The sequence below is a fragment of the Platichthys flesus genome, chromosome 19 (genome assembly GCF_949316205.1).
Source record: "Platichthys flesus chromosome 19, fPlaFle2.1, whole genome shotgun sequence".
Lineage (NCBI taxonomy): Eukaryota > Metazoa > Chordata > Actinopteri > Pleuronectiformes > Pleuronectidae > Platichthys > Platichthys flesus.
The window spans coordinates 6667957-6692543 of NC_084963.1; the positions used below are offsets into that span (position 1 = coordinate 6667957).

Genomic DNA, 24587 nt, shown 5'->3' on the forward strand with positions numbered 1-24587 from the left:
GATGAATCGTCCATCACTTTGTGTCAGACTCAAATGTCTCAGCAACTAAAACTGACAACCACTATTGCTCACATTAAATGGCCTCGCACCCAAATACCTCTCAGGCTTATTGACCTGGTTCGTGCCCTCTTGACTGTTAAGTTCAGCGGAGGGAGCAGTGCTGGTTACTCCCGGGTCTCACCTCGTAACCTCACTTTTGCTGTCAGCGCACCCACTTTATGGAAATCCTTTTCTCTAGCTGTGTCTTACTCCCTTTTCACAACTACTCTTTTTGTTGAAGGATTCACAAATGGCCTTGGTTTGTAACACACATTCTAAGCTTATTCTACAAAAATGATAAATTCTTCTCTTTGTTTGACAAAAGTTGTCATCGTGTTTGTTTACTGTCGCGGCAAGGTTTTCGATAACCAAAATATAACGGCACCCAGAAAGTTTATAACTCCACCAAGGCTAGCGCCAAGAAAGTGGAATGAAGTAGTCCTGAATCTGCCTGTTTATCTGGATGCACTAGATAATGGGTTCCTCCTCGGGTCACGCTCCACATCTGCACACAATCAGACAAACAAATTGCAATGAAAGCAAAACCTCCTCGTTGGAAAAAATAGGACTTTACGACATTATTCAAACTGTTCCTGTTCAGACTTGGGCCTGAAAGATGTTAACACATGCAATACTCCCAAGTTTAACTTCAAGTGATCCGCAGATAAATGATGAATGCATCCCTGTCGGCTACATTTGTTCTATTTATACTGAGCACGTTAGATCATTTAAAACCCACACATTACTGGTGATGAGCCTCTGAGTGTGTTGCCGTTATAACCATGGAGATCTAAGTGCCAGGCAGCGTCGGTGTGGATGAATTAATGAGGCTGCCCAGAAAGACACCCGACGGTTGCGGTGCTCCAGACGCATTAAAGAGAATGTCAGAGGGCTGCGGGTTCGGCTCTCAAGATTTACCGCTGCGGTGAGATCGCTGACCGACTCCTTTGAGAGGCCGGCAGACGGCTGCAGCAGAGGGAGGAGATGCTGAGGAAAGATAGTGCCGAGAAGATAAGAGAAGGAAACAAAGCTTCCGTGCACAATTTGAGGGGAACACAGTCTCCACTGAACACCATCCATCCCTCCTCCACTCCAAAATTCCATCGGTCTTATCGTTTGCTGACTTTTAACAACGTAAAAGCCGAGTAACCTTTCTATTTTTTTTGCATTTCCATCTACGCCTGTAGAAAACCACCGTCTAATGAGTGTCGGCCATGTTCCAGAGCGGAGCTGGTAATTTAGCATGCTGTATTATTAATCAGAGTCTCCGTGTGATTTTGCAGCAATTTGAACGCTGATTTCCCCCCATAATGCTTCAGGGGTCGGAGTAATGAGTCTCCTTCCTAATGACTTTAGCAGTTGACGGAGAAGACAGGACAGGCGCTTATGGAATCAAAGGTTTTTGTCTGGCAGGATGAGGGCACAGTGGCATGTTGTGTGTGTGTGTGTGTGTCTATTCAGTGTGTGTCCACATGCTCAACACACACTCTTGATCAAAAGAAGCAGAGAGAATGTGGAAGCCGTAGGGTGAGATCTAGAAAGCGGTGGGTACAGAGGGGGATGTAAAACACACACCACCCAGGGAAGCTGACAAAACCCACAGCATAAGGCTGCTCGTCATCCTGTCTGACAGACTTTGTGACCGTCCGTGTGATCGGTTGTGTAATCATCTCCTCGTCCACGTCTTCATTTTCTGCTGTAATTAAGCTTAAAGTCTGTGTGTGAATCAGTTCCCCCTGTATACATCCGCTACCTGCCTGTCAGCTTTCATCTTTCCCTCCGTCTCTTTTCATCTGTTTTTCCTTTTTACCAGACCGTCTGTCTTCCCTTGTTTTCCTAGTCTCCCACGTTTGAACGCTTCCCCACATTTTAAACCTAGAGAATGTGACAGTGATGCCGTGTCCGCTGGCAGAAAACTCCTGGAAACTTATCAGCATAAGACTCGAGCAACAAAGAAGTGAAACGCACTGAAATCAGTAGTTAAACAACTGGTCAGTCAGTCAACAGGAAATTTAATCTAGATTGACTCATCATCGGGTCCAGCTTCAAATGTCAGGGTATGTTGCTTTTCTCGGTGTTAGATTGTTTCAAACTGAACATCTCTGTGGATTTTTGCTTTATTTATCTGAAGATGTTGTGGTGAAAAGCAATATTATAGCAACAGTACCCTGCAAGTATTTTCAACATATACAAGTAAAGAGAAGATGGGGACCTCTGCTCACAACTACTTTATCAAAGCCCTGAAACAATGCAGATCCATCGTCAATTATAGAATTAGAACACGTTGAATCCAAACAGTGTTGTGAGAAAATCCACATGCTGTGTGATTGTAGCACCCGAGACGTTCACTTGATATCTCTCTAAGCAGCAGCAGCAGGCGGCCTGGCTGTCACATCACATACTTGTTTATTATTCCGTTGACAGATATTTATGACACAGAGAAACGTAGACAAACAGTTTGCATCTGTTCCCGTGGGCCGTTTAGGAAAACTCACCAAACCGTGCAACCACGACAATAGCTCATATCACGAGTGTGGGCATGGTGGAGCCACATGGTAAACACAGCGGCTCTGCAGGTACACATGTACACGTCCCTCTGATCGCCTCGCTGTTCCCTCCTCCTCCCATAGTGTGATTTCAGGCTGCGCTCCTTCCTGTGTCGCTTCTCTTTCTCTCATCCCTCCGTCCTTCAATGAAGAGATTACATCACTGCAGGGGGCGCTGTTTTTTTTCTTTTTTTTTCTTTTTAAAGGAACAGTATCTTTAAGTTGGCCTTCATCCCAGCTTTATAACTGAAACCCGCTGCTGCTGCTGGTTGTGGTGGTGCTGGGTCGAAATCCACAGAGAGTAGCTTTGCTGAGGCAAAGAGATTACCTCCAGGAAACAAATTGGTTTATTATGATTTCTCAGCTCCAGTATGTTAATAATGCCAGGAAGGGGGAGCAGGGAGTTTACCGGCAGATGGACGTCAGGCCGCTGTGATTGCTGGTTTGATCAGTAAGAGGAATATGTGATTAATGGAGTGCATTTGAAAAGGGAGATGATGAAAGTTGGTGTCATCATGCATGATGGTGTGTGTGTGTGTGTGTGTGGTCCATTTGGCTTTCAAATGCAAAGACACGTAAAAATTAACTCATAAAATAAAACTAGAGGAGAGCATATAACTCATCTCACCATTTTAAAAGCAGTTTTCGATTAATTAATTTCTGATTGCAGTTTTAATTGGGTTCCTCCTCGGGCCATGTCCCACCCCTCCATGAAATTCCATGGAAATTAGCTTAGAAGCTTTTGCGTAATCCTGCCAAGCTGTCAAACAAACGCAGATGAAAACGTAATCAACTAACGTCAGGGGACACATTTACCTCTGCAAGTGATTTGTGTGGCTAAACAAACACTTAGTTACATGAAGTCCAAGTTTTCATCTTCAGCAGTTGTGTGAAGAACACCTTCAGGATTAGTCTAAATCTCGTGAGAAGCATTAAGCTTTGGGATCTGGCGACACAGAATGGCTTCCGGGAGGGATGCACCACTGTGACCGCAAAGTAAAAGCCGAGCATCCATCTACCGGGACTGTCTCTGCAGTCTGAGACACGTCTGAGAGGGTGACAGCAGCCGCCCCTTCCTGATTTAAAATTGCAGATATGGAGGAATTTAAGAATAGCACCACCCGTGCTCTATGTGGCGCCGCCTCCGCCCCTCTAATGACAAAATGGCGACATTTATCAAATTAACTGGTGTCAAGTGCCTGCACGGTCGCTGGAGGATTATGGGAGGAAAGGCTGTGTTGAAGTTCATTTGATGGCATGTCTGACCCCCCCCCCCCCCCATCCCCAGCGATGCAGCGGCTGAGGCATCACTTTAATTTCCAGAGCTTTTTCCACTTTCACTTGCCTGCCAGCCCCCCCGCCCCCTGTCCCCTGTGCTAAATTGTCTCTAGATTGGATATTTAGGGGATGGGGGGAACTCAGGGGATGCTCTCTCTTCCCCTCGCAGCGACTCTCACCCCACTTCCCCCTCTTCATCCCGGTTTACACTTACAGTAACACACTGCATATAAATATGACACCATTTATTCGAAGGCCAGAAAAAATAAAGATTGCAGCATTATTCAAAGTAGAAAGCTCCAGCTTCTTTATCTGCACCATCCAGATTTGGCCTCCTCAGTACGATTAGCCTTCTCAAATCCACTGTGCCCCACTAGCCCTCTGTATGTGAGTCAGATTTATGGAGGGGGAGCTGGAGGAAGCCATTAAAAGGCACCGTTTCGATCTCTGATTACTTTCTCCTCTCTCTCTCTCTACAAATAGCTGGATTAAGAAAGAGGGCTCTGTTGTAGCGTAACATTAGCATCCTATGGGCTGGGTGGGGCTTTAAGGTAAAGGCGTGTGAATGCATTTGTAGGTGTGTATGTGTGTGGGTGTGTTTGTGTGTGTGTGTGTGTGTGTGTGTGAGGGAGGGAGAGAAAGCTAGAGGTTGGGTTATATTGGCAGTGTTAGGATGACAGGCCTCCACCCAGAGTCCAATAAAGGCGTCAGCAGCCTGGGCAGATTTATGGCGGCCGTGCTGAGTGGAGAGCATGATGGGGGATGGAGCGGCAGCGAGCTCACTATCGAGGATATCTTACACCTCCTTAGGGAGTCTCTCTCTCTCGCTCCCTCTCTCTCTCTAATTTCAGAGCTCTAATTCTGTCGCATTGTCTCTATTATCTCTCCCTCCATTGTAATTTATGATTTTCTTTATCATTGTCGACATTTTTCATAATTATTTCAGACTTAAATGTGAAATATTTTTTTTATCCCCTGTTTTTATAAAACAAATGTAACCCCTCCTTTCCTTCAGCACCACACAAAGCGATTCAGAGCTTTAGGAAACAGTTGTTTCCTTTGTCTGTTTTCCACCGAGCTCTTTATCTCAACTAAACTCAGACGAGCTGTGTTGAGTGTGTTGAATGGCCTTTTACAAACGGAACAAAGACTGAAGTGTAAAAACATTTTAGTTGTCACATCTGAAATGCCGAAAAAAGCCTGAACCAAGGTTCATGTCTTTGTTATGTTGTTAGGGAGCAGATTTAAGACTTACCTTTTTACCTTCCCTATACTCGACATTGATTGGTTTAATGACCAGTGGGCGTTTGAGGTGGCTATTGTGTTTGCGCTTTTTTAAATAAACTGCATAAAGAATGTTGTCTGTCAGTAGAGAAATCGAAAGAAGTAGTTTACATCGTCTTGGGCCGTTGATCCCAGGCTCCTTTCACATTATGTGTCTGTCTGACCCAAACAAAGCAGATGTGAAAGATCCCTCAGAGTAGTAAGCAGACAGGCAGAGGCTTAGTGGCTGTTTCCCTGAGCTCCCGGCTTTTATACTGGGAAAAGCAAACAGTTGCACTGGTCCAGCTTGTCAACAAAGAGTCGAGCGCTATCAATCCTCTAATTGAACCATCAGCAAGAAACTGAGTATTAAGCTTGTTGAACATTGTCGAAACAATACTTGAAACCTTTTGTATTCTGTTAAGTGGGACATCCCGTCAACAGATGAGCGTCACATGACACCCTGGCAGCCGCCCTCTACCCCGGCCTGTGATATTGTTTTGGAAAGACCCTTGTGTTGCCCTGGCAGCATCATGAGCAGCAGCTTTTCCCGGTACGATTGTAATTTTTCCACCTGCAGCAGGAAAAAAGGACCTGTCCCCTCCCAAACGCTGTTTCCATGTAACCACTTCACAGAAGTGTGCGTGTGTGTGTGTGTGCGTGTCTCTCGTATGTATGCATGAGGAAGAGGACGATGCTGATGTGTGAGCTGCATGAGGATGAGGAGGATGAGGCCACAAATCAACGAGCGAGCAGCAGCGTTCAAAGAAAGAATGTGAGAGGCAGACGGAGAGAGAGAGGCGACGTTAGAAGCGGCGTCTGGGCCGAGATGGGGTCAGGCGTGGACACACTGAAGCTCAGTGTTTGACGACCACAGGCTATAGTGACCCATTAACTTAACCTGTGACGCTCAGCCCCTCCCCCACTGGAAACTGCTGGTCATGCACAGACTCATGCTCAATATTGGCCTACATCCATAAAGTAATAGGATGGTTCAAAGATAAAGATGAGCACAATAGCAGGCAGGTCTATTTGCAGGTCACACCACTTATTGTGTATTAGTGTTTATATTAATCCCTAATTTGTTCATTCATTAGATTTCTCTTGTTTTATTTGTAAAAAGCAGACACACACCAAAGCTTTTTCAGCTTCTGGCTTTTGTGTGTTTTTGTTCCGTGGAGACATCAGTTCCCCAGAAGACGCTCGGTTTAGTCAGAGTCGGAGCTGTGGTGATTCATTTGGCATTTCACGCAGCCTCAGTTTATCTGCAGTTTATCATTATTATTCATGACAGTGTTTTTTTAGGCTTAGAACTCTGCCCCCCCCCCCAACCAGAAGACCGTTGCGTACTGAAAATTATTGTTTGGATGTTCAATATTTTTGTCCTAAAGGCTGTGTGTGGGCTTTAAAGGCATTTCACACACACATACACATACACACACACACACACACACACACACACACACACACACACACACAGATACACACATCTCCAGTGTGTTTGTGGTGACAGCATTTTTCCAAAGCAGGGTGGTATGACGATTACAGTCAGTCCTGTAGTTCTTGAATGAATCTTTGGAGGAGTTTTTAAACATGAGCTTGAGAGGGTGAATTCCGTTATGGAGGTGGGTTCAGGAATAGAAATAAAAAAAGGAAAAAGAAAAACACACGCCTGGATGGCACCCACTCGTTTCCCACTTGTGTTTTTCACATCGATTCCCTGGAAACTTTATAGATCATACATGTGACAAATGTGTTTTATTTTGTAAGCATGTTGCAACAAGCTATATCAATATTAGATTAGATTACTCTCCGGAGTCTAAGATGCAACAAAGAAGAGACTTGATAAATACAAGTGTTAATATTAACACAAGGGTCTGGAAATACCCCAAAATGTCAGCATATGTGCAAAATAACAGCAGCGTCACACGCTATGAATAAAAATGAATGGAGAATGTGTAGTACTCTACTCAGTTTGGTTTGCTGCAAGGTTTGGCATTGAGCTAGGACATTGTTTACACACACACAAACACACACACACACACACACACAAACACACACACACACTAACATGAAGAGAGCCCATGTTGGTCTTTGCCAGGCAGGTTGCCAACGGTCGGGCGGGCACAGTGGGCATCTCCCACCCACAGGCAGCAGCGAGTACACGGAGCAAGCAGTGGGTGGGCTGAAGGTCAGTTGGGGCCCGGACACACTGGCATTGTTCTCTCTCTCTCTCTCTCTCTCTCTCTCTCTCTCTCTCTCTCTCTCTCTCTCTCTCTCTCTCTCTCTCTCTCTCTCTCTCTCTCCCCCTTACCCCCTGACCTTTGACCTTAGGAGCATATGTCTGTGTGTGTGTGAGGGTGTCAACCAAATATGAATGAATGGATTTATGGATGCAATAGAGGCAGAAGAGATCCAGAACTGAAGTAGATGTCAGCTGAGCGTGTTTTAAAGTAAACTGGCGTGAACTGGACAGCGCTGGTTGGTGTGTGTGTGTTTGTGTTCATCTCTGGCATGTTATTGGTCTGAGTCAGCTTTGAGGAGGCCCGGCTCTCGTCTCTGTTGAATGTTGAAGTGGGGGGAGATGAGCAGAAAGCTCTTCTGTGACGTGCAGAGATTTTATGATGTCTTCCCCTCAGCTGTTGCACACCAGATTCCCAGAACCGCTGACTGCACCCTCTCCTCCCGGTAGCTGAACTGTTCTACTCGTCATGTTTAGCGGAAGTCACTGGTTGAACTTTGAACAAAATCGATTCAATCTGTTTCTCTCCACCTCCCGTTTTAATGAGCAGCCCTTGTAATCATAGTCTGGACCCCTCTGTGACAGTAGAGCTGCTGTTTCCCCACAGACACCGGGCCTGTCACAGAAGCAGGTCAGAGTGCGGTTTGCCGAAAATTTCCCTAGAGGTGCTGCACTCGGATCTGAAATGATTCGAACCTTGACCCAGTTTGTTGTCGGGCCTTTTCAAGTGCTCCCTCTCTTGTTGAGCGTTGTGTGAGTTTTTTTTTTGCTTATGAATGCATGAACAAAGATGCAGGGGGGAAACTCATTTGGTGTGCCCCAGTTTCCAGAGCTGCTTTAATTAGCCAAATTAATTCTGCAGCACGTGACGAACTTCTGTGCATGCAGCTTCACTGTGATCCTGCCCAGCGGTGCATCAGGATGTCAGGTTAAATCAGAATAAACTTAACACGAGCAAAAAATATGAAAATATGAAAAATGTCAGCAAATATCAGTATTACAGTATCTCACCTTTGTTAAAACTGAGTACAGCACAGAAAGCTTCACAATAAGCATGAATTTGGTGATTTGCAAGTTGAGTAAAGTCTAAATGAGTATCTGAACTTAATACAGTTGCTGTATATCGATGTACCTGATTCATGGACACTAACTGATGGTTTCTTCCTCTCTTCTCACAGATGGTCACTTCACCGGGACCCCCCCCTCATACGGTTACGATGCAGACCGCGCCGAGGAGCAGCGGCGGCACCACGACATCCTGCCGTACATCGATGACTCGCCGTCGTCTTCGCCGCACCTCAGCTCCAAGAGCCGCAGCAGCCGGGACACCCTCTCCTCGGGGTCGCTGGAGTCCTCCAAATCGGTCTGTATGACATCCCACCGCCCAGTGTATCATGTCAGTGATGTAAAGATGAAGCAAATCAGCTATTAAACGACTTAAAATCAATATATTGTTTTCCCTAAATAATAATATAATATGATATATTTCACATTTCTATGGCTGGTATCACTATTCACTGGCTTATACGTTGACCTCAAAACAGTCCAGGAAGTATGCTAATCTATTCTTACAGCAATCCTAAGCCATCAGAGGCTGTCAATTGATGAGAAATCAAATCTGCCATTAAAGAGGATTGATAAAGCACAATTTCTCCCGCCATTATAACCTCAGAACCAGTCGTCCGGGGAAGAAACTCATCCCCTGTAAGAGTCTGGCTTTCTCTCATCCAGGGTATTAGGCAGCATTACCTATCACCTCCATCACCCCTGTCACTGCCTTCATCCTCTTACCCTCCTTCCTTCGTTCTCTCTTGTCTGCAGAGGGAAAAGCGGTGATCTATGACGTCTGGCACACATACGCACGGCTGCACACATGCGCACATACAAACACTTGCACACACACACACACACACACACAACCCCAGAGTCAGCAAAGATGAGAATGGTCTTGAATGCTACAGCCAGGATCTATTTCACGCTACATACACGTATATGTATTATTTATACGTATGTATCCATCCATCCATTCACGTCTGCTTAGGCAAGATAGAATGGTGTTCCAGATTTCCCGGTCCCCAGCCTAGATTTTCAGCTCCTCCTGGGGGATCCTAAAGCGTTCCCAGTCCAGATGGGATTTGTAGTCCCTCCAGTGAGTTCTGGGTCTACCCCTGGGTCTTCTCCCACCTGGGTGTACCGAATAAAATTCCAAAACTCGTCCTGATAACACGCCTGAGCTACCTCACTTTGCCTTCAAATCTCCTTGCTCTACTTCTACGGCTGAGCTCAGGAACCCATTTCAGCTGCTTGTATTCACGCTCTCGTTCTGTAGGTCACCACCAAGAGCTCACAGCACAGCCCCCTCTCCACCACACCAGTGCGGTCCTTACCTATTTATTTTTTTTTACCATAAATCAGCCACATTTCTTTTTTATTTCTACAATTTCCCAGTTGCCCTCGTCGTTGAGTCATTATTTTCTGCCCCATAGACGTGTTTGCAGGTAGCTGCTGAACGTGCTCCAGCCATATGTTGGATTAGAATGGAGGGGTATCATGGGAGAATGTAATAAGCTAATACTGATCCTCTCCACTGTGCCCTTGGTGGAAGTAATCGCATCAGTGGTCACGAAGCGGTATCAGTTACTCAGCCCCCTCAGTCTCTGCTCTCTGTCTGAGCAGGAGAGCCAGCCAGCGCCTGTCAATCTGATGGATGGCTCGCATCTGCCAATAAACGATGAATCACTTGACTGCACCCCGACCTTTGACCTGTGAGCTCGGGAACTCTCACTGATTTTAATCTCTTTGCATGCATGTTAACACACACACACTGTCAGGATGTCATTTCTGCCTGAGTTTGCACAACCAGTGTCTTGTCTTGTGTTCATGTTTTTTTGTCAGGATGATGAATTTGTTGAAGAGGATTTGCTGAGTAAACTCAAGTTCTGAGGCAGAAACCACGAGGGGTGGGGGTGGGTGGGTGTGTGTGTGTGTGTGTGTGTGTGTGTGTGTGTGTGTGTGTGTGTGTGTGTGTGTGTGTGTGTGTGTGTGTGTGTGTGTGTGTGTGTGTGTGTGTGTGTGTGTCTGTGTGTCTGTGTGTCTGTGTGTGTGTGTGTGTGTGTGTGTGTCTGTGTGTCTGTGTTAAGGGTTGACAGAAGCAGCGCCGGACGATCCCAACAATGAATTCATCAGTGAATTCTCCAGGCAGCTAGACAGGCTTTCGATAACTGCCAAGAAAATGGAGTTACCGTCGTCCTTGATCTGCCCTTGGCCCGCCCCCTCATCCAACAGCGTCCCAGCCTGCCGCTCTAATTGATGAGTCAGAGACCAGACGGGCTCTGATTGGCTTAGAGGGAGCTGACGCTTCTATGACGTCACTTTGATGAGTCATCACCATCAGCGGGACTGCTGCTGATCTAATTTTCCTCAGCGGATCGTGTTCTCTCATAATAATCCGACTCCTTCCCGCACTGGGGGGGGTCGGTGATTGGAAGTCAGCTACTGTCGTGTGTGACGCCTGTGCTGTGATATGTTCTTTTATAACAATCTGTCAGACACACTGACCACATCTTTCACCAACACACGCTTTTCTATTCATAGTACATTTTGAGACGTATGGTACTTGAAGGCCACTCAAGGACAACCAGAGACCGCTCTATTTGTGTAATCACCAAGTAGAAGAAGAGGAGAGAGAAGAGAAACAACGTTAGGACTATCAGAACTTCCCTGTTTCTTTGGATAGTCCACGATAGTTTCACGACCAATGGCAGGAAGTTGAGACGACATTAAAAGTTAGAAAAAGAAGCAGGAGCGATTCGCAGGATTGTTTTTTGATTTGGCCTCGGATGATGTAATCTTGGAACAATGACGATGTTCATTTCACTGGTAATAAAACTAAAAAAGATTTTACAGTGGCGATGATATCAAGGAAGTGAACCGGATCAGTAATTTTCTCCATTCAATTGGAAAGTCTTTTTTTCTATGCACTTTCCTCAAAAACAGTAGTGAATACAACAGACAAGCCCTAACCCCCCACATCCACATGACCCCCCCCCCACCACCCTTACCGACATTAAGGCCACAACCAGAGGGAGGCAATTTCCTTTTCTACTAAGTCAGCACTAAACGTCCATCTGACCAACTTCACCGGATTAGGAGGCTCAGTGAGATGAAAATCTGCCTCGTTGTAATCTATCACGTCTGTAATGAAGCTTCGGTGCTTGCACAGCATGCTGTCTTATAATTAAAAGCGTGGCGTGATGCAGCATCGCAGGCAATCCGATATGTCGAGCACCTCAGGCAGACATGGCTCCGTCAACATGCAAGAATCAAACACCCGGAGGAAACCTGGTTTTCTCCTCTAGGATCATTCGGAAAAAGGCTCCTTTACGGTCGTGCTGAGTCGGGAAGCGATCTCGTTAGATATTTCACAAAGAGACGGGGGGGCAGAGCAGGCGGCTAAACAGATTAGAATTCACAAACTGAACATTTAAAAGGGTTAATAAAGTGTGGAACAAGCTCACTTCCATCCCCTCCAACCTGAGAGGAGGAAGGAGAGACGGCGATGGAGAATAATGTTGTTATTCTATCTCTGCCTCCTGAGCAACAACGGCAGGCTGTTCCAATAAACACTGTTTGTATTGATCCCCGTGAAACCTCCTGGAAACATCATCCGCGCATAAACAAATCAGAAGCAAACTGGATACACTAAACTGTGTTCCTCCGCTGAGGGGCTTTGTTGACGCCGAATGGGGTTTAAATGTGAAATACTAGATTTTATTATGCGAGGACAGAGACACACAAACCTAAATTCGACTAAATTCTACTTCGAGCAGGGAAATTGTGTTTTTGTTTTAACTTTTTTGATGACGGAGAAACAAATGCAGACAGACAAGCCTTCAGTGTGATCCCAGAGAGGGGCTCATTAGATGCAACGGCGATGAATAAAAGATGATATGTCTGGAGATGTGGGTCCTTCCTTGGGGAGTCGTCTGGGGGTCTGAGAGGATGAGTACACACTTTATGACTCCCGTCTCCCCTCCTGCAGCTCAGTAACATGCGGCCGTTTCCTCCTTTTCTTTTGTGATGCTTGAAATGGACGCTCATGTGTCTCATGTACTTCTAGTGAGGGTCAAAGTGACACATGCACATGCTGATACTTGTAGCTCAGTATTTTCCATTCATTTTTGATTCATTTACAAACATTCAGGGGGCTCCGTTCGCTCCCCGAGGCTTTCCTCTCTTTCGAAGTCAGCAGAGACAAACGGATTTAAAGCTGCTGCAATCCAACGTAACACATTTAAAAGCATTCATAAATCATAGAAATATGACTTTTTTACTCCCAGTGCCCTTTTTTTTGCAATACAGAAAACTTTGCTGCTCTGCCTCACCATAATACGCAAACCAAAGCATTTTTTAGAGAGGATACTGATGTTATTACCAGCGCAGATCCATAATGATGCATAATACACGTGTGTCACAATCAATCCCTTCATCCTTCACGTATGAAAGAAAAAGACAGAGGGAGAAAGAAAATGCAAATAGTTCATGTCTCTCAGTGAAGGGAACTATTTAAGATGAGGAAAGATAAAGAGGAGAATCCGCAAATCCCATTCCACTTTTGGTCTGTCTGATATCTTTAAATTTGTATTAATAAATCAAGTAATGTCTCGTTATTATCTTTGGCTGAGATGGTGAGAAAACTAGAGCCGAGTGCGGCGTCTATGAATTATGTTCCAGCTCTCTTTTACATGACTCCATTACGCAACCTGGTCCAAGCAGCACAGAGCTGCCATCGTAAAGGATTGATGGTTATTAAACTGTAATCACGACGTGTACAGTTTGAGTGCTGTTTGTAATTGTTCACAATATCTTCCGTCGAGTCGCTGGAATTAAATCTGAATTTATGACGTGCCGGCTCGCGTGAGGCTTTTAAATCATGTTTTTTGGCCAACAGGTTATTTAGTCGTTTGGCCCCGTGCAAACACTGAGGCCGTAAAAAACCCTGGACTGGGTTTCATAATCCTCGGGGCCAGAATCTGCTTATGCAGTGGCCTCGGAAACATTAACCTTCTCTCACTTAAATAAATGCATAAAACCCACAGGCATCCAGCCCGTAAAAAGACTGCCCATCTTTTTATGATGTGTATTTATAATATGTTGGAAACTCTGCAGAGTCCAGAGTCTCAAATATGGTAATTCTCTACTTTTATTATTTTTTTATTTATGTAACTTTTATTATAAAACAAGGTATTTGATGACATCACCTTTGGCTCAAGGGAATTGTCATTAGAATTTTTCACTTTTTGCGGCATTTTAAGACTGAGCCGAGCTTTTAATCTGAAAAATAAATAGAAAGTTCTCCATTTGACCTTTATCATATCGCCTTTGTTTTACCCCATCTCAATTCCAGACAGTCAAACACAGGCTGAATGAAGCCTGGCCCTCTACCTCTTCTTCATGTCTGCCCTCTTTCCACTCTTTATCCTCTCTTAATTATCCTTTATCTAATTTAAGTCTCAATCTTTTCCTCTCCTCCTCCTCACCCTTCCTCCCAATTTTCCTTCTCTCTTTCCTCCTCCTCATGGCCTGAGGGGCCGGATGCTTCAGCGTACCAACCCTGGACTCGGTGTGTGTCAGTGTACGAGTGTGTGTGCACCCTCACTTGGCACTGCCACATTCTCTCAGACACACACACACATATTTATAAGTCAACCCTGTTCCCACAGGAGACCCTGCCTGTTGGAGTTATTTCAGACTTGGTGGTTAAACAAGACAGCCCGAGGAATCTCTGTCTGTCTCTCTGTTTTCTTTCATGTCCGCACTCCTCCGTGAGCTTTGACTGGGCTGAGGGGAGGAAACCGGGGAGGATGACTAGCAGGTGCAATTGTTGCCGTTTGATTCTCCAGACTGCAGCGCTCACGAGCGGAAAAACCTGCAGGAGTTTCAAACAAGTCGTATTAGAGGTTCTTGAAATGAGCAGATTTAAGGGATAACGCGATGCTTTGAATGTTGTTTCATGTCGTGTTCCAGTTTGAAAACAGTTAACAATGTTCCTGGATGTTGTTGTAACGCTATGTGTTTTTCTGTGTGTTTGTTGCAGACTGAATGTGACCTGGAGAAAGGTTTGGAGATGAGGAAGTGGGTCCTGTCTGGGATCTTGAACACAGAGGAATCGTACCTCAGTCACCTGGAGGCTCTGCTGCTGGTGAGAACTCACACAAGCTGCTCTTTTACAGATATTCAATGTGAGAACGGAAATGTCAGAGTTGGTTGGTCCGGACATTTTCTGGAACTTTTCCAGAAATTTATGATTGCTCAAGGGTAGATCACTCACTTGTTTGTCTTTGGTGCCACTTGTCATATCTAGAAATATAATTGCTTCTGCCTCTGTGGCCACAAGTAGAAATAAATGCTAATGGCCCGTTTAATGTCCCTTTAGTTCTTGACTCAGTTGCTTCATAGATGCTGCCATCGTTATCTTTCTTCTGGCAACGGATTAAATGACTCGGTGGGATATTCATAGTTTCATGGCAAACAACTTTACTGTTTTGATTCTCCCACTAACAGGAACACAACTCAGAATAAACACAAATGGTTTAAATGTGTGCTTAAAAGCAACATGCTCACACCTGCAACTTCTTTTTGCTTTTGTGATCGAATCATTATTCTGTACTTGAAGCCTGAGTCATTCTGTAAAGGACTTAAAGTTCACCCACACTTGCACTGTATGCAAAGAGCCTGTGTCACATCTGTCGTCTCTACTGTTGGTTCTTCCCCAGCCCATGAAGCCTCTGAAGGCTGCAGCCACGACGTCGCAGCCCGTGCTCACCGTGGCCCAGATAGAAACCATCTTCTTCAAAGTGCCTGAGCTGTACGAGATCCACAAGGAGTTCTACGACGGACTCCTGCCCCGCGTGCAGCAGTGGAGCCACCACCAGAGAGTCGGGGACCTCTTCCAGAAACTGGTGAGGGGGGAACGGAGAGAGATGTGGGGTTTGGTTTTCGGGACATTTGAGGTTGTAATGGGAAGTTACCCCTGATACAAGTGACAAGGGGACACTCAAAACACACCTATCACATTAATGTCATTTCTAGAATCGGGAGGCTTTCCATCAGCTAATTCAATAAACCAATAAAAAAAATGTCGATTAGATTTTTGTAGTGATTCTTTTCCTTTATCATGTTAAATCCGGACAAATTAAATCTGAATTGTCGTTCTCTTCCCATTTCCCCCCCTCTTCTTTCTCTCGCTCTCTCTCCTTTCCTTTCTGGTCGTTTCTGCCAAACACGTCCGAGCCAAACGTACACTGGGTCTATTTAATCATTTTCACAATGGGTCAATTAACCCACAATGAATCATTTGTTAGTTCCGTCCTAAATATTCTCCCCCTCTCTCCCGCCAGCGTCTCCTTCACTCTCCCTCTCTCTCTTTTCTGTCTTTTTCCCCCTCAGATTCACATGTGCTCGAACACACACACACACACACACACACACACACACACACACACACACACACACACACACACACACACAGACACTTACACATAGAGGGAGGTGCATGCATGTTTCACAATGCCGCCTTTCTGAGTCCATCACTCCACTGTGTGCTTTGTGTCTTGAAGAAGCTGCTATAAATAGGAGCCTCTCTCTTTCACTCTCGCTCTCTTAGTAACGTATCCCATCAGCCTTTTCTTCCCTGGGGACTCACCTTGCAGTCCACCGGGCACAATATAAATTTGTGTTTTTTAAACAAATACTTTATTTAGATGCTCGTTTATATATTTTCTTTCTAAAAACTGCTCCTCGGTCACAATAAACTGCTCTTGGTTCCCGGGAAACAGATTTCATGGTTCTAATATGGGTGGTGAATAAATAGTGAGCAGAGTGGCTGGAGTCTGTGAACAGTGCATGAGAGCTATTGTTGTTGAAGCTTTATTTAGGAGATGGAGTGAAAATCGGCTTCGTCTGGTGCTCGGGTGAATGTACGAGAGCCCATTTCCTTTGTCTGCTTTTAGCCATTACGTCAGCCTGACAAAGACATGCCTTTTTTGTACCCGCTGTATTTACACTTTTTCTATCGGTATCAACAATCTGGCTGTGGTTGTCACTCCACACACACACACACACAATCACACAGACACACTAGTGCATCCCACAGTCTCTGTCCCATTTCTTCCCTCCAGACAGTAGATAATAAAAGCCTGGATGAGAAGACGCTGAACCTACACAAAAAAAAAGAAGCAAAATGTTCCACGTCAGTCTTTCTTTTAGGAGGTGGAGACGGAGGGAGGAAGAGATCGGAGCAGAGGAGGAGATACGGGCAAAGAATGGAGGGGGGGGTTTAGGCTGAAAGAGGATGAGAGGGTATCCGAGTAGATTTCGGCTGCTGTGACTCTGATAGAGCCGTCTCGCCGTGACGCTGAAGTCTGCGAGACAAGTTCTTTTAGGAATCGTGAGACATCAGAGCAGGAGACGAGAGTGGGAAAAGAGGAAGAGGCAAAGCGCTGGTGACGGGTTACGAGCGTGAGTGTCGGGGAGAATCGTTTGAAGGCTGGAAATTGTGCTAAATCAAACATGTGCGCCTGGTTCTCCTAAACACTTGGTACTCAGCGAAGAGGTGAAGGTTTTACACCTCAGAGACAGACGGAGATAAACTGACTGTTGCTCTGCAGAGATTAACGACCAAGGATGCTCGTGGATATGTGGAGGAAGAAGGAAACCTACTGATCCTTTGTTTGGCCTCACAACCATTTGCGCTGTATTTATTTAGTGTGTGTGTGTGTGTTGGAGGAAATACGAGTACTTGGATTATCTGTGTTCCGAAGCTTTAACATCAATGATCGGGAGAACACAGGATGTCTAAATCTAAGGCTAGACGTACACCGTACCACATACCACACCACCAAGTCACATTTTGGATAGAGATGCCTTCAATTCCTAATTCTGGATCTGTAACTCCTAGTTTCAGCTTCACCGTCTCTTTCTCTGCTTTCCAGGCAAAAAACGTCATAATGTATTTGCCAAGTATTTGAGAATGAATATCTGCTCGACTCATTCACAAAGCAAGCGGCTAAATTCATCCCCAGCCGTGGTGCGTCATGAGGCTGCTCTTCCTAATGTTGTTTTCCACACAGAGTCTCACTACAAGACAAATCCCCAACTGAGAAATCCAAACACCCCGACACGTTCTTTCATCACCTAAAGCCATTTTTTTGCTTTCTCACACATTGCAGCCGCAGCCGAACGCTCGGTAAAGCCTTCACGCCGTCTCGTGCCGCTCGGTGGACGCGGCTGGCAGACGCGCTCTCACACAGTCGAACTGTCACGCTCTGAATGGTGCAGATTGTGTGGCCCAGGGCGGGACACAGGATTGTGAAAATTTCTCCACTATTCTTTTTTTCCACCACTTTTTACCTCTCCCTGGAAGCACTTGATCCATTTTGAGACGATTTTGATGCATGAAATTCACAAGCCAATATTTTAGGGTGACCATTTCTGCTGTTTGTTTCTTTCTTATTTCAGATGTACGACACACACACATAGTCAAACTGCCGGCAGTAACACAATAAGTGCAAATGTTGTTTCGAAAACTTCAGGTCATGTAAGGAAGGTTAGGGTCTGCCTCAAAATAGTTAAGATAGGAATGAATGAGCTCAGTTGTGGATAGTTATAGTCATTGTTTTATAGATGTGGGCCATTAATGATAATAACAACAATGATATACTATTAATATTAATAGTAGAATTGTCGAATGCAAGGTTCAAAGGGAGGCAAAGAATCAAGGCAAAGAAATTCTGCAATAATGAGAGCAATAGAATTCTCAAACACAAATAGACATGATGATGAACTATATCAATGAGTTAAAAAAAAATAGTTAAAAATAAGTTTTACATAAAATATGAATTTACACAATTAAATTCACTAGATCCCTTTTTCATCAGATCTGCATGACATTTGAATACAATCATAAACATGCCTGATGTTAATCACCCTAAGAAATCCCCCCCCCCCCCCCCCCCCCCCCCCCCCCCCCCCATCTTGTTGAACAAAGTTGCAAAAAAATAAATCCTGGATCCGGACCAGAACTCAGATGGGCTCTTCTGGGGTCGTGGCCACCCCTCTCCACAAACTGTGATGAATATCGCTTTAGGCCCTTTTTGAGGAATTCCTGCAAACAAACCAATAAACGCCTACGAAAACACAATCTCCTCGCTCTGTGGGGTCATGATGGACTGAATTCCTGAGCTCCGCCAAAAAAATTATACCTTCACACTGGCTCATGGTTACCCTAAAAGGTCTGACGTGTTATTAGTAAGGTCACAGAGAGCTTTAAAGCTGGTAATTCGATGCACTCGTGTGTCCGCTACACTCAGGTGAGAGTTTCGGAGCTATTTCCTTTCAGAGGTTCGGGTGAAACTCCACATTACACACAAAGCCCACGTCTCCGCTGCTGCAGCCCCTCGTCCTCTGGCTTTTGTTCAGGAGGATTGACTGTCCTTTTGTTTGCCGTGGAGATGGATCTCAGCGCTGGCAGGCAGCGTTTGCCGGAATCTGACTCACCCGCGCAGCTTTCCAAAACGTGCTTTCATAGCCTCTGTTTCACCGATCATTAATTACTCACCCCGGCACAGTGCGGGTCCCCCTCGGTTTCCAAGGCGACGGGCCCAGCCGGCGAAGGGTACCGCGGTTCCTGTGCTGTTGTTGTTGTTGTTGTTGTTACAGCGATCTGTGTTGTGCTTCTGCTGGTGGTGTCGGCGGATCGTCTGGAGGTCACAGTTCCCCAGACGCAGCGCACTGGACTGAATCTTCTTTTTCCATCACGAAAAGACAAGGATTATTCATCTCGTATTGAAATTTGTGATAATCTTAAAGTTTGAGCTTCATATTGTCGATAGTTAAGATTCAGAAAACAACAAAACGTGCAGAAATAAAGTGCCTCACTCGTCAAAGAAGTTAAAAAGAAGCTTGAGGTGTTTGCACTAACTGAGTATGAAGAGAGGGCTGTGAATCCATCTGTCTGATTGTTACCTCTGTGGTCTCTCAGTTTCAGAGCAGGACTTTGATGGATTTCAAGTTTCGGTTTTTGAATGCTCTCACTCAAATAGCCCCTGCTGGTGTTTGGATTTGCTTGTGCTCAAGCTGTGTGCTCGCACTCTATTATATTTTGGTACCTGGGCAGATTTCTTTGCTTTGAGGCCTGTGTGAAGCGGTAGCGCTCGGATTTCTCTTCTGCACTTGGATTTTTCTCAAACAAATGAAATGCCAGGTGTAGTGATGACAAATGGCATCGTCCCGCCCCTCATTGTCAGTGCATTAGCTTTACTTCTTTAGGAAGGACTCATTAGGGCCGATACATTAAGCTGCTTCCTGCATTCCCCCCTTTAGAATAAAATGAATAATTATACTGATGATACTCTGAGTGCCCCTGAAGTCTCAAATACATTTATTTCACAATACTGTAAAGACTCATCACTGTTAAGAAAGCAAATATCTACAGCAGCATTAGTGTTGCAGTTGAGTAGTAAAGGGATGAAGAGGTGGAAGATAAGATTAGGAATAAGTGATGAAGGCTGTTTGAATTTGAAGTTTTTTTTTATTTATCTGTTAATATACAGAGACTGACTTTGACCATAATGAATAGAGAGTGATGGACAGGTCTGCTCTTTAATTTTTTAACTGGACCTCAGTCGAGGGTTGAATTTACCATCAAACATCTTAACATCTCCTGACTGTTCTTTACATTAACACCATGTCTCTGTTTCCCTGTCTCTCTCTCCATCAGGCCAGCCAACTCGGAGTTTACCGAGCGTTTGTGGACAACTACGAGCTGGCCGTGGAGACGGCGGAGAAGTGCTGCCAGGCGAACACACAGTTTGCAGAAATCTCCGAGGTAAGTCGGGCGGGAGGGAGAACACCAGAGAAAGCGGTGCCGAGCGGTGATAGTCACGTGTGTGTTTATTGAAAGCGATACCGTAAATGTGGGTGAAGGCATTAGACCGAAACTTAACGGTTCAGTGTTGTTGCAAAGTTGTCGCTCTGATCTCTTTGAGTTATGGGATCACTGTAGCACCGTGTCAAATCAGTCAGTCAGACACTTAACCCCTGCATACCGGCAAATTATCCAATCCACTTTCACCAGGGTTTCTTCTGTCTTTGATGTATGAAGCAATGCTGTGTCTAATTTAGATACAAGTTAAGTAGAGTTCACTTTAACATTCATCACAGGAGAATATTTGAACCAAATTTACCCCAAAATGTTGTTTAAAAGTATTTGATAGTTCTACACACTCATAAGAGAAACACACTGTTACCTAATCACACAAACACAGTGTTATATATGATAGAAGTATATAGGAACAGTTTCAGAGTTGTGCTGTATAGAGAGAGTCTCTTACAGCTCTTTTTACTTTGTACCTGATGTACTGTACTTTCAGAACACTATCCCATTATTCACCCACGCAGCTTTTATCATCTCACTGCATTTAAATCTGAATGTTCTGCTCAGTATTTCTGCACAAGCATAGCCAGGGGCCATTTACTCTGTATGTGTGTTATTATTATTTATCTGCTACACATGCATTTAAATCCAGAAAATGGTACAACACTGAGGCTGGTGGTTGGTATTTTCTGTCTCAGCTTCCTACTCACGTCCGACCAGGAGAATTTGAGCTCAGTATTGCACCAGTCAGTGTATTCGTACACAGTCAGTGTATTCGTACACAGACTGTAGACGAGCCGTGACGGCTTAATAAACTTATCTTTTCCCCAAACACAAGAGCTGCGGTGGCTCGGAACAATTTCTTGTCTCGCGGACAAACACTTATTCTCTTGCCTCAAATCGAGTTTTGGATGCTGATATAACAAAACTGGCCCTGGTTTAAACTGGTTATCGACCTTCTCACTGGTGTTGTATTCAACTGGGAAAACACAAACTGCATATTCTGTAAAAAAGAGTTCAGATTCATCCTTGTAGAAATATTCTTACAGCATTAACTCTGTATTTGAAATATAAAATGCACATTAAAGTTGCAAATGTTCACCTCTTTATTAATTTAGCTCAGTGGGATAAAAATAAAATTCAGTTGTAGCAAGAGTGTGACGACAAACTCTTTGGGCTCTTGTGCCGTTTCTCCCCCAACGTTTTCCAGCATGTGGCACATCTCTGATACACCATCCATCTTCGTCTATGTTTTATGAGGGCAACCGGTTAGCATCGACGCTGGGGTCTACACGCAGCCTGGGGAATTCATCATGGACGCTTGTTAATGGTCCGAGTAATGATGCATGACTCTGAACCATCTGAGCAAGATGGTGGAGGTGGGGGGAAAGCTGCTGAGGATGGCATAATTAGTTTTAAAGTGGGTGACCTCATAGCTCCAGCAAAGATAATAACCTGGTCGTGTTTTTGCATATTTTAACTGTACCGAACAGGTTTTAATGACGGTTTATAAAAAGGTTTTTTCTATCTCAATGTCTGGACTTTACTTTTGTCTCCAAACAGAACCTGAAGGTGAGGAGCCCCAAAGACTGCAAGGACCAGACGGGCAAGAACTCACTAGAGGGTCAGTCACTGTGCCGGGTTTTACTTCTGCCAATATTCAAATATCATGTAAAATCAAATATGTATGTATATATAAATCTGTGATATAAACAATTGAGTCTGATTTCTCTTCTTTCTATTCTACAGCTTTACTATATAAACCAGTGGACAGAGTAACACGTAGCACATTGGTACTTCATGTAAGTAAAAGTGTTCCTTTATAATGTTATTCCAAAAACCCTGTTGTGTTTTATGATTTCTCTCAGAAATTGACACAGATTTCCATCTCCCAAAAAATAGACAGTACCCACCTTAGGCTCTGTAAACAGATTCAGATTAAATACAATTTCAATGCTGAGTTTTATAAGATACAGTGAGGCTATAGATCAAAAATGGCTTTTTGTAAAGCCACCATGGGATGTGAACATTTATTTATTCCAAGTTTCATGTGTTTCGTACTTTTAACAGAGAAGAACGCAAACAACTTTTGATTGTTCTACTTCCTGTGTAAACTTCTTGTTTCAGTCTCAGTTTTGAGATTTACTGAAAATGCAAAAACATCTGTCTTAATACTTTGCGTGACCGTTTATTGCTCCAACCTAGGGCTTAGTTTATTGCATTTATAAAAAAGTAATAACCTGTAAGTTCTGTTTTCAGACCTGACATCACAGGTCTGAAACCTCTTACATCTCAGTGAGAGGTTGACTGAACCGTTTGTGCATCAAAGGACTTAAATGGGAAAAAAAGACGAACATGCTTGAATATCCCATGTTGTAACTTTTAGTTGCACATACATATAAATGTGTGCTTTTAGCTCAATTTGCTGCTTTTGAGAGTTAATACTTCTTCCTCACTCCTGTTCATGCAGGACTTACTCAAACACACGCCCACGAGCCACCCGGACCACGCTCTGCTGCAGGACGCTCTGCGCATCTCCCAGAACTTCCTGTCGAGCATCAATGAGGAGACGACACCCCGGCGCCAGTCTATGACCGTCAAGAAGGGAGAGGTGAGATTTACAAAGCAGAACAAGCCCCACTTTGCAGGGGACATAATATGGAGCATTGGCTCCAGGTTACTGAAAGACCTGATTGGAGAAATGTGTTTGTTTTTTCTCTGGGCAGGACAGTTGTCTATCATCTCGGTAACATGCTACATAAAATACATTCAACCTTACATCACAAAAACCAAACTCTACAACTTTAATGAATTTGGTCTCACTGGCTTTAAAGGAAACTGCTTGTGGTTAGTGCACTAACCAGACGGTTGGCGGTTCAATGCCCGGCTTCTCCAGTCTGAACACTCAATGCCTAAGGGCAAGACACTCAACCCCCAAATTGCCCCTGACCACTGTGCCAGGAATGTGTGAATTATTGGGCAGCTGTGGTTAAGGAGGTAGAGCGGGTCATCCACCAACCAGAGGTTTGAATACCAGTCTCCCCCATATGTCAAAGTGTCCTTGGGCAAGATACTGAACCCAAGACTGTTCGTGCTGCACACAGATACACTGTGTGTGTGTGTGTTTGTGTGTGTGTGTGTGTGTGTGTGTGTGTGTGTGTGTGTGTGTGTGTGTGTGTGTGTGTGTGTGTGTGTGTGTGTGTGTGTGTGTGTGTGTGTGTGTGTGTGTGTGTGTGTGTGTGTGTGTGTGTGTGTGTGTGTGTGTGTGTGTGTGTGAGAATGGCAAAACCTAATATGGCTACATTCTATATACAAAATGGTCATTATAACAAAACATCTAAAATCCCCCCCCCCCCCCCATGATTCTACAGACAGTTGATGCTTACCTTGTAGATCAAATTTGTTCCCAACATTTCATCAGTTTAGGTCTCATGCAGGTTGCTGAGCATGATGATGTCATGACCCCGCCCCTCTAAAAAGACCTTGAAGTCACCGTGAGATGACAGTGTGACGGCGGAGGGGCCACCAATCTGCAGCCTAAAGCAGAGCCCATGCCCTTATATGGTTATCCATGGGTTGCGTAGTTGAGGGTGATTCTCTGTTTGCGCTGCGTCTCTCACTGGCCCCACCATCGCTCCATCTCCCGAGTGCAAACACACACACGCACACACACATGCACACACACACTCTTACACCCTACCCCCCACTGTCTCTCTCATCCCCGGAGATGACTTGACGCACATGAGTGGATGCGTCTTGATTGATAGCTTGCGTGACACTGCCGTACATAATGCCTTGTAATGAGCCACCGGTCGGCTCTGACTGGCAGATTCCGTGTTAATTATTCATAAACGGAGAAGAGGAGCGAGCGAGCGTAAAGGCTCCGTCAGCTCCACCCTCTGCCCACCGGGGGGTCATTACCGCACCCATACACACACACACACACACACACACAAACACTCTTTCCTACTCTCTGTTCCATTCACCCACTCTCTTTCTCTGGCTCTTGTTTGCCTCTGAACGGGCACACACTTCCTCACACACACACATACACCGTTGTTGTGCTTCTATCTTAGCAAGGACACTCACAGGTAATATGCATTTGCCAGACCCTTTCCCCTAATTAGCCATCAGAAGTAAATACCTCAACCTCAACCTAATTCGAACCCTAACCCCAAAACCAAGTCATGAAAAATCGAGGACCCACCGGTCAAAATCTCCTCCATCCGTAACGGTCTATGCTCAAAATTGTCCTCACAAATATTTAAGTACAAGTACACACACA

The 24587-nt window shown here is 44.8% G+C and overlaps 1 protein-coding gene across 1 annotated transcript in view; it reads left to right on the forward strand.

Moving 5' to 3' along the window:
* The window catches only part of bcr (BCR activator of RhoGEF and GTPase), a 75077-nt gene that overhangs the window by 33998 nt on the left and 16492 nt on the right, over positions 1 to 24587 (forward strand). Inside the window, 7 exon segments of the mRNA XM_062412727.1 lie at positions 8547 to 8731; positions 14465 to 14569; positions 15144 to 15329; positions 20147 to 20254; positions 21866 to 21926; positions 22052 to 22104; positions 22773 to 22913. Coding sequence (XP_062268711.1) covers positions 8547 to 8731; positions 14465 to 14569; positions 15144 to 15329; positions 20147 to 20254; positions 21866 to 21926; positions 22052 to 22104; positions 22773 to 22913 — 839 coding nt within the window.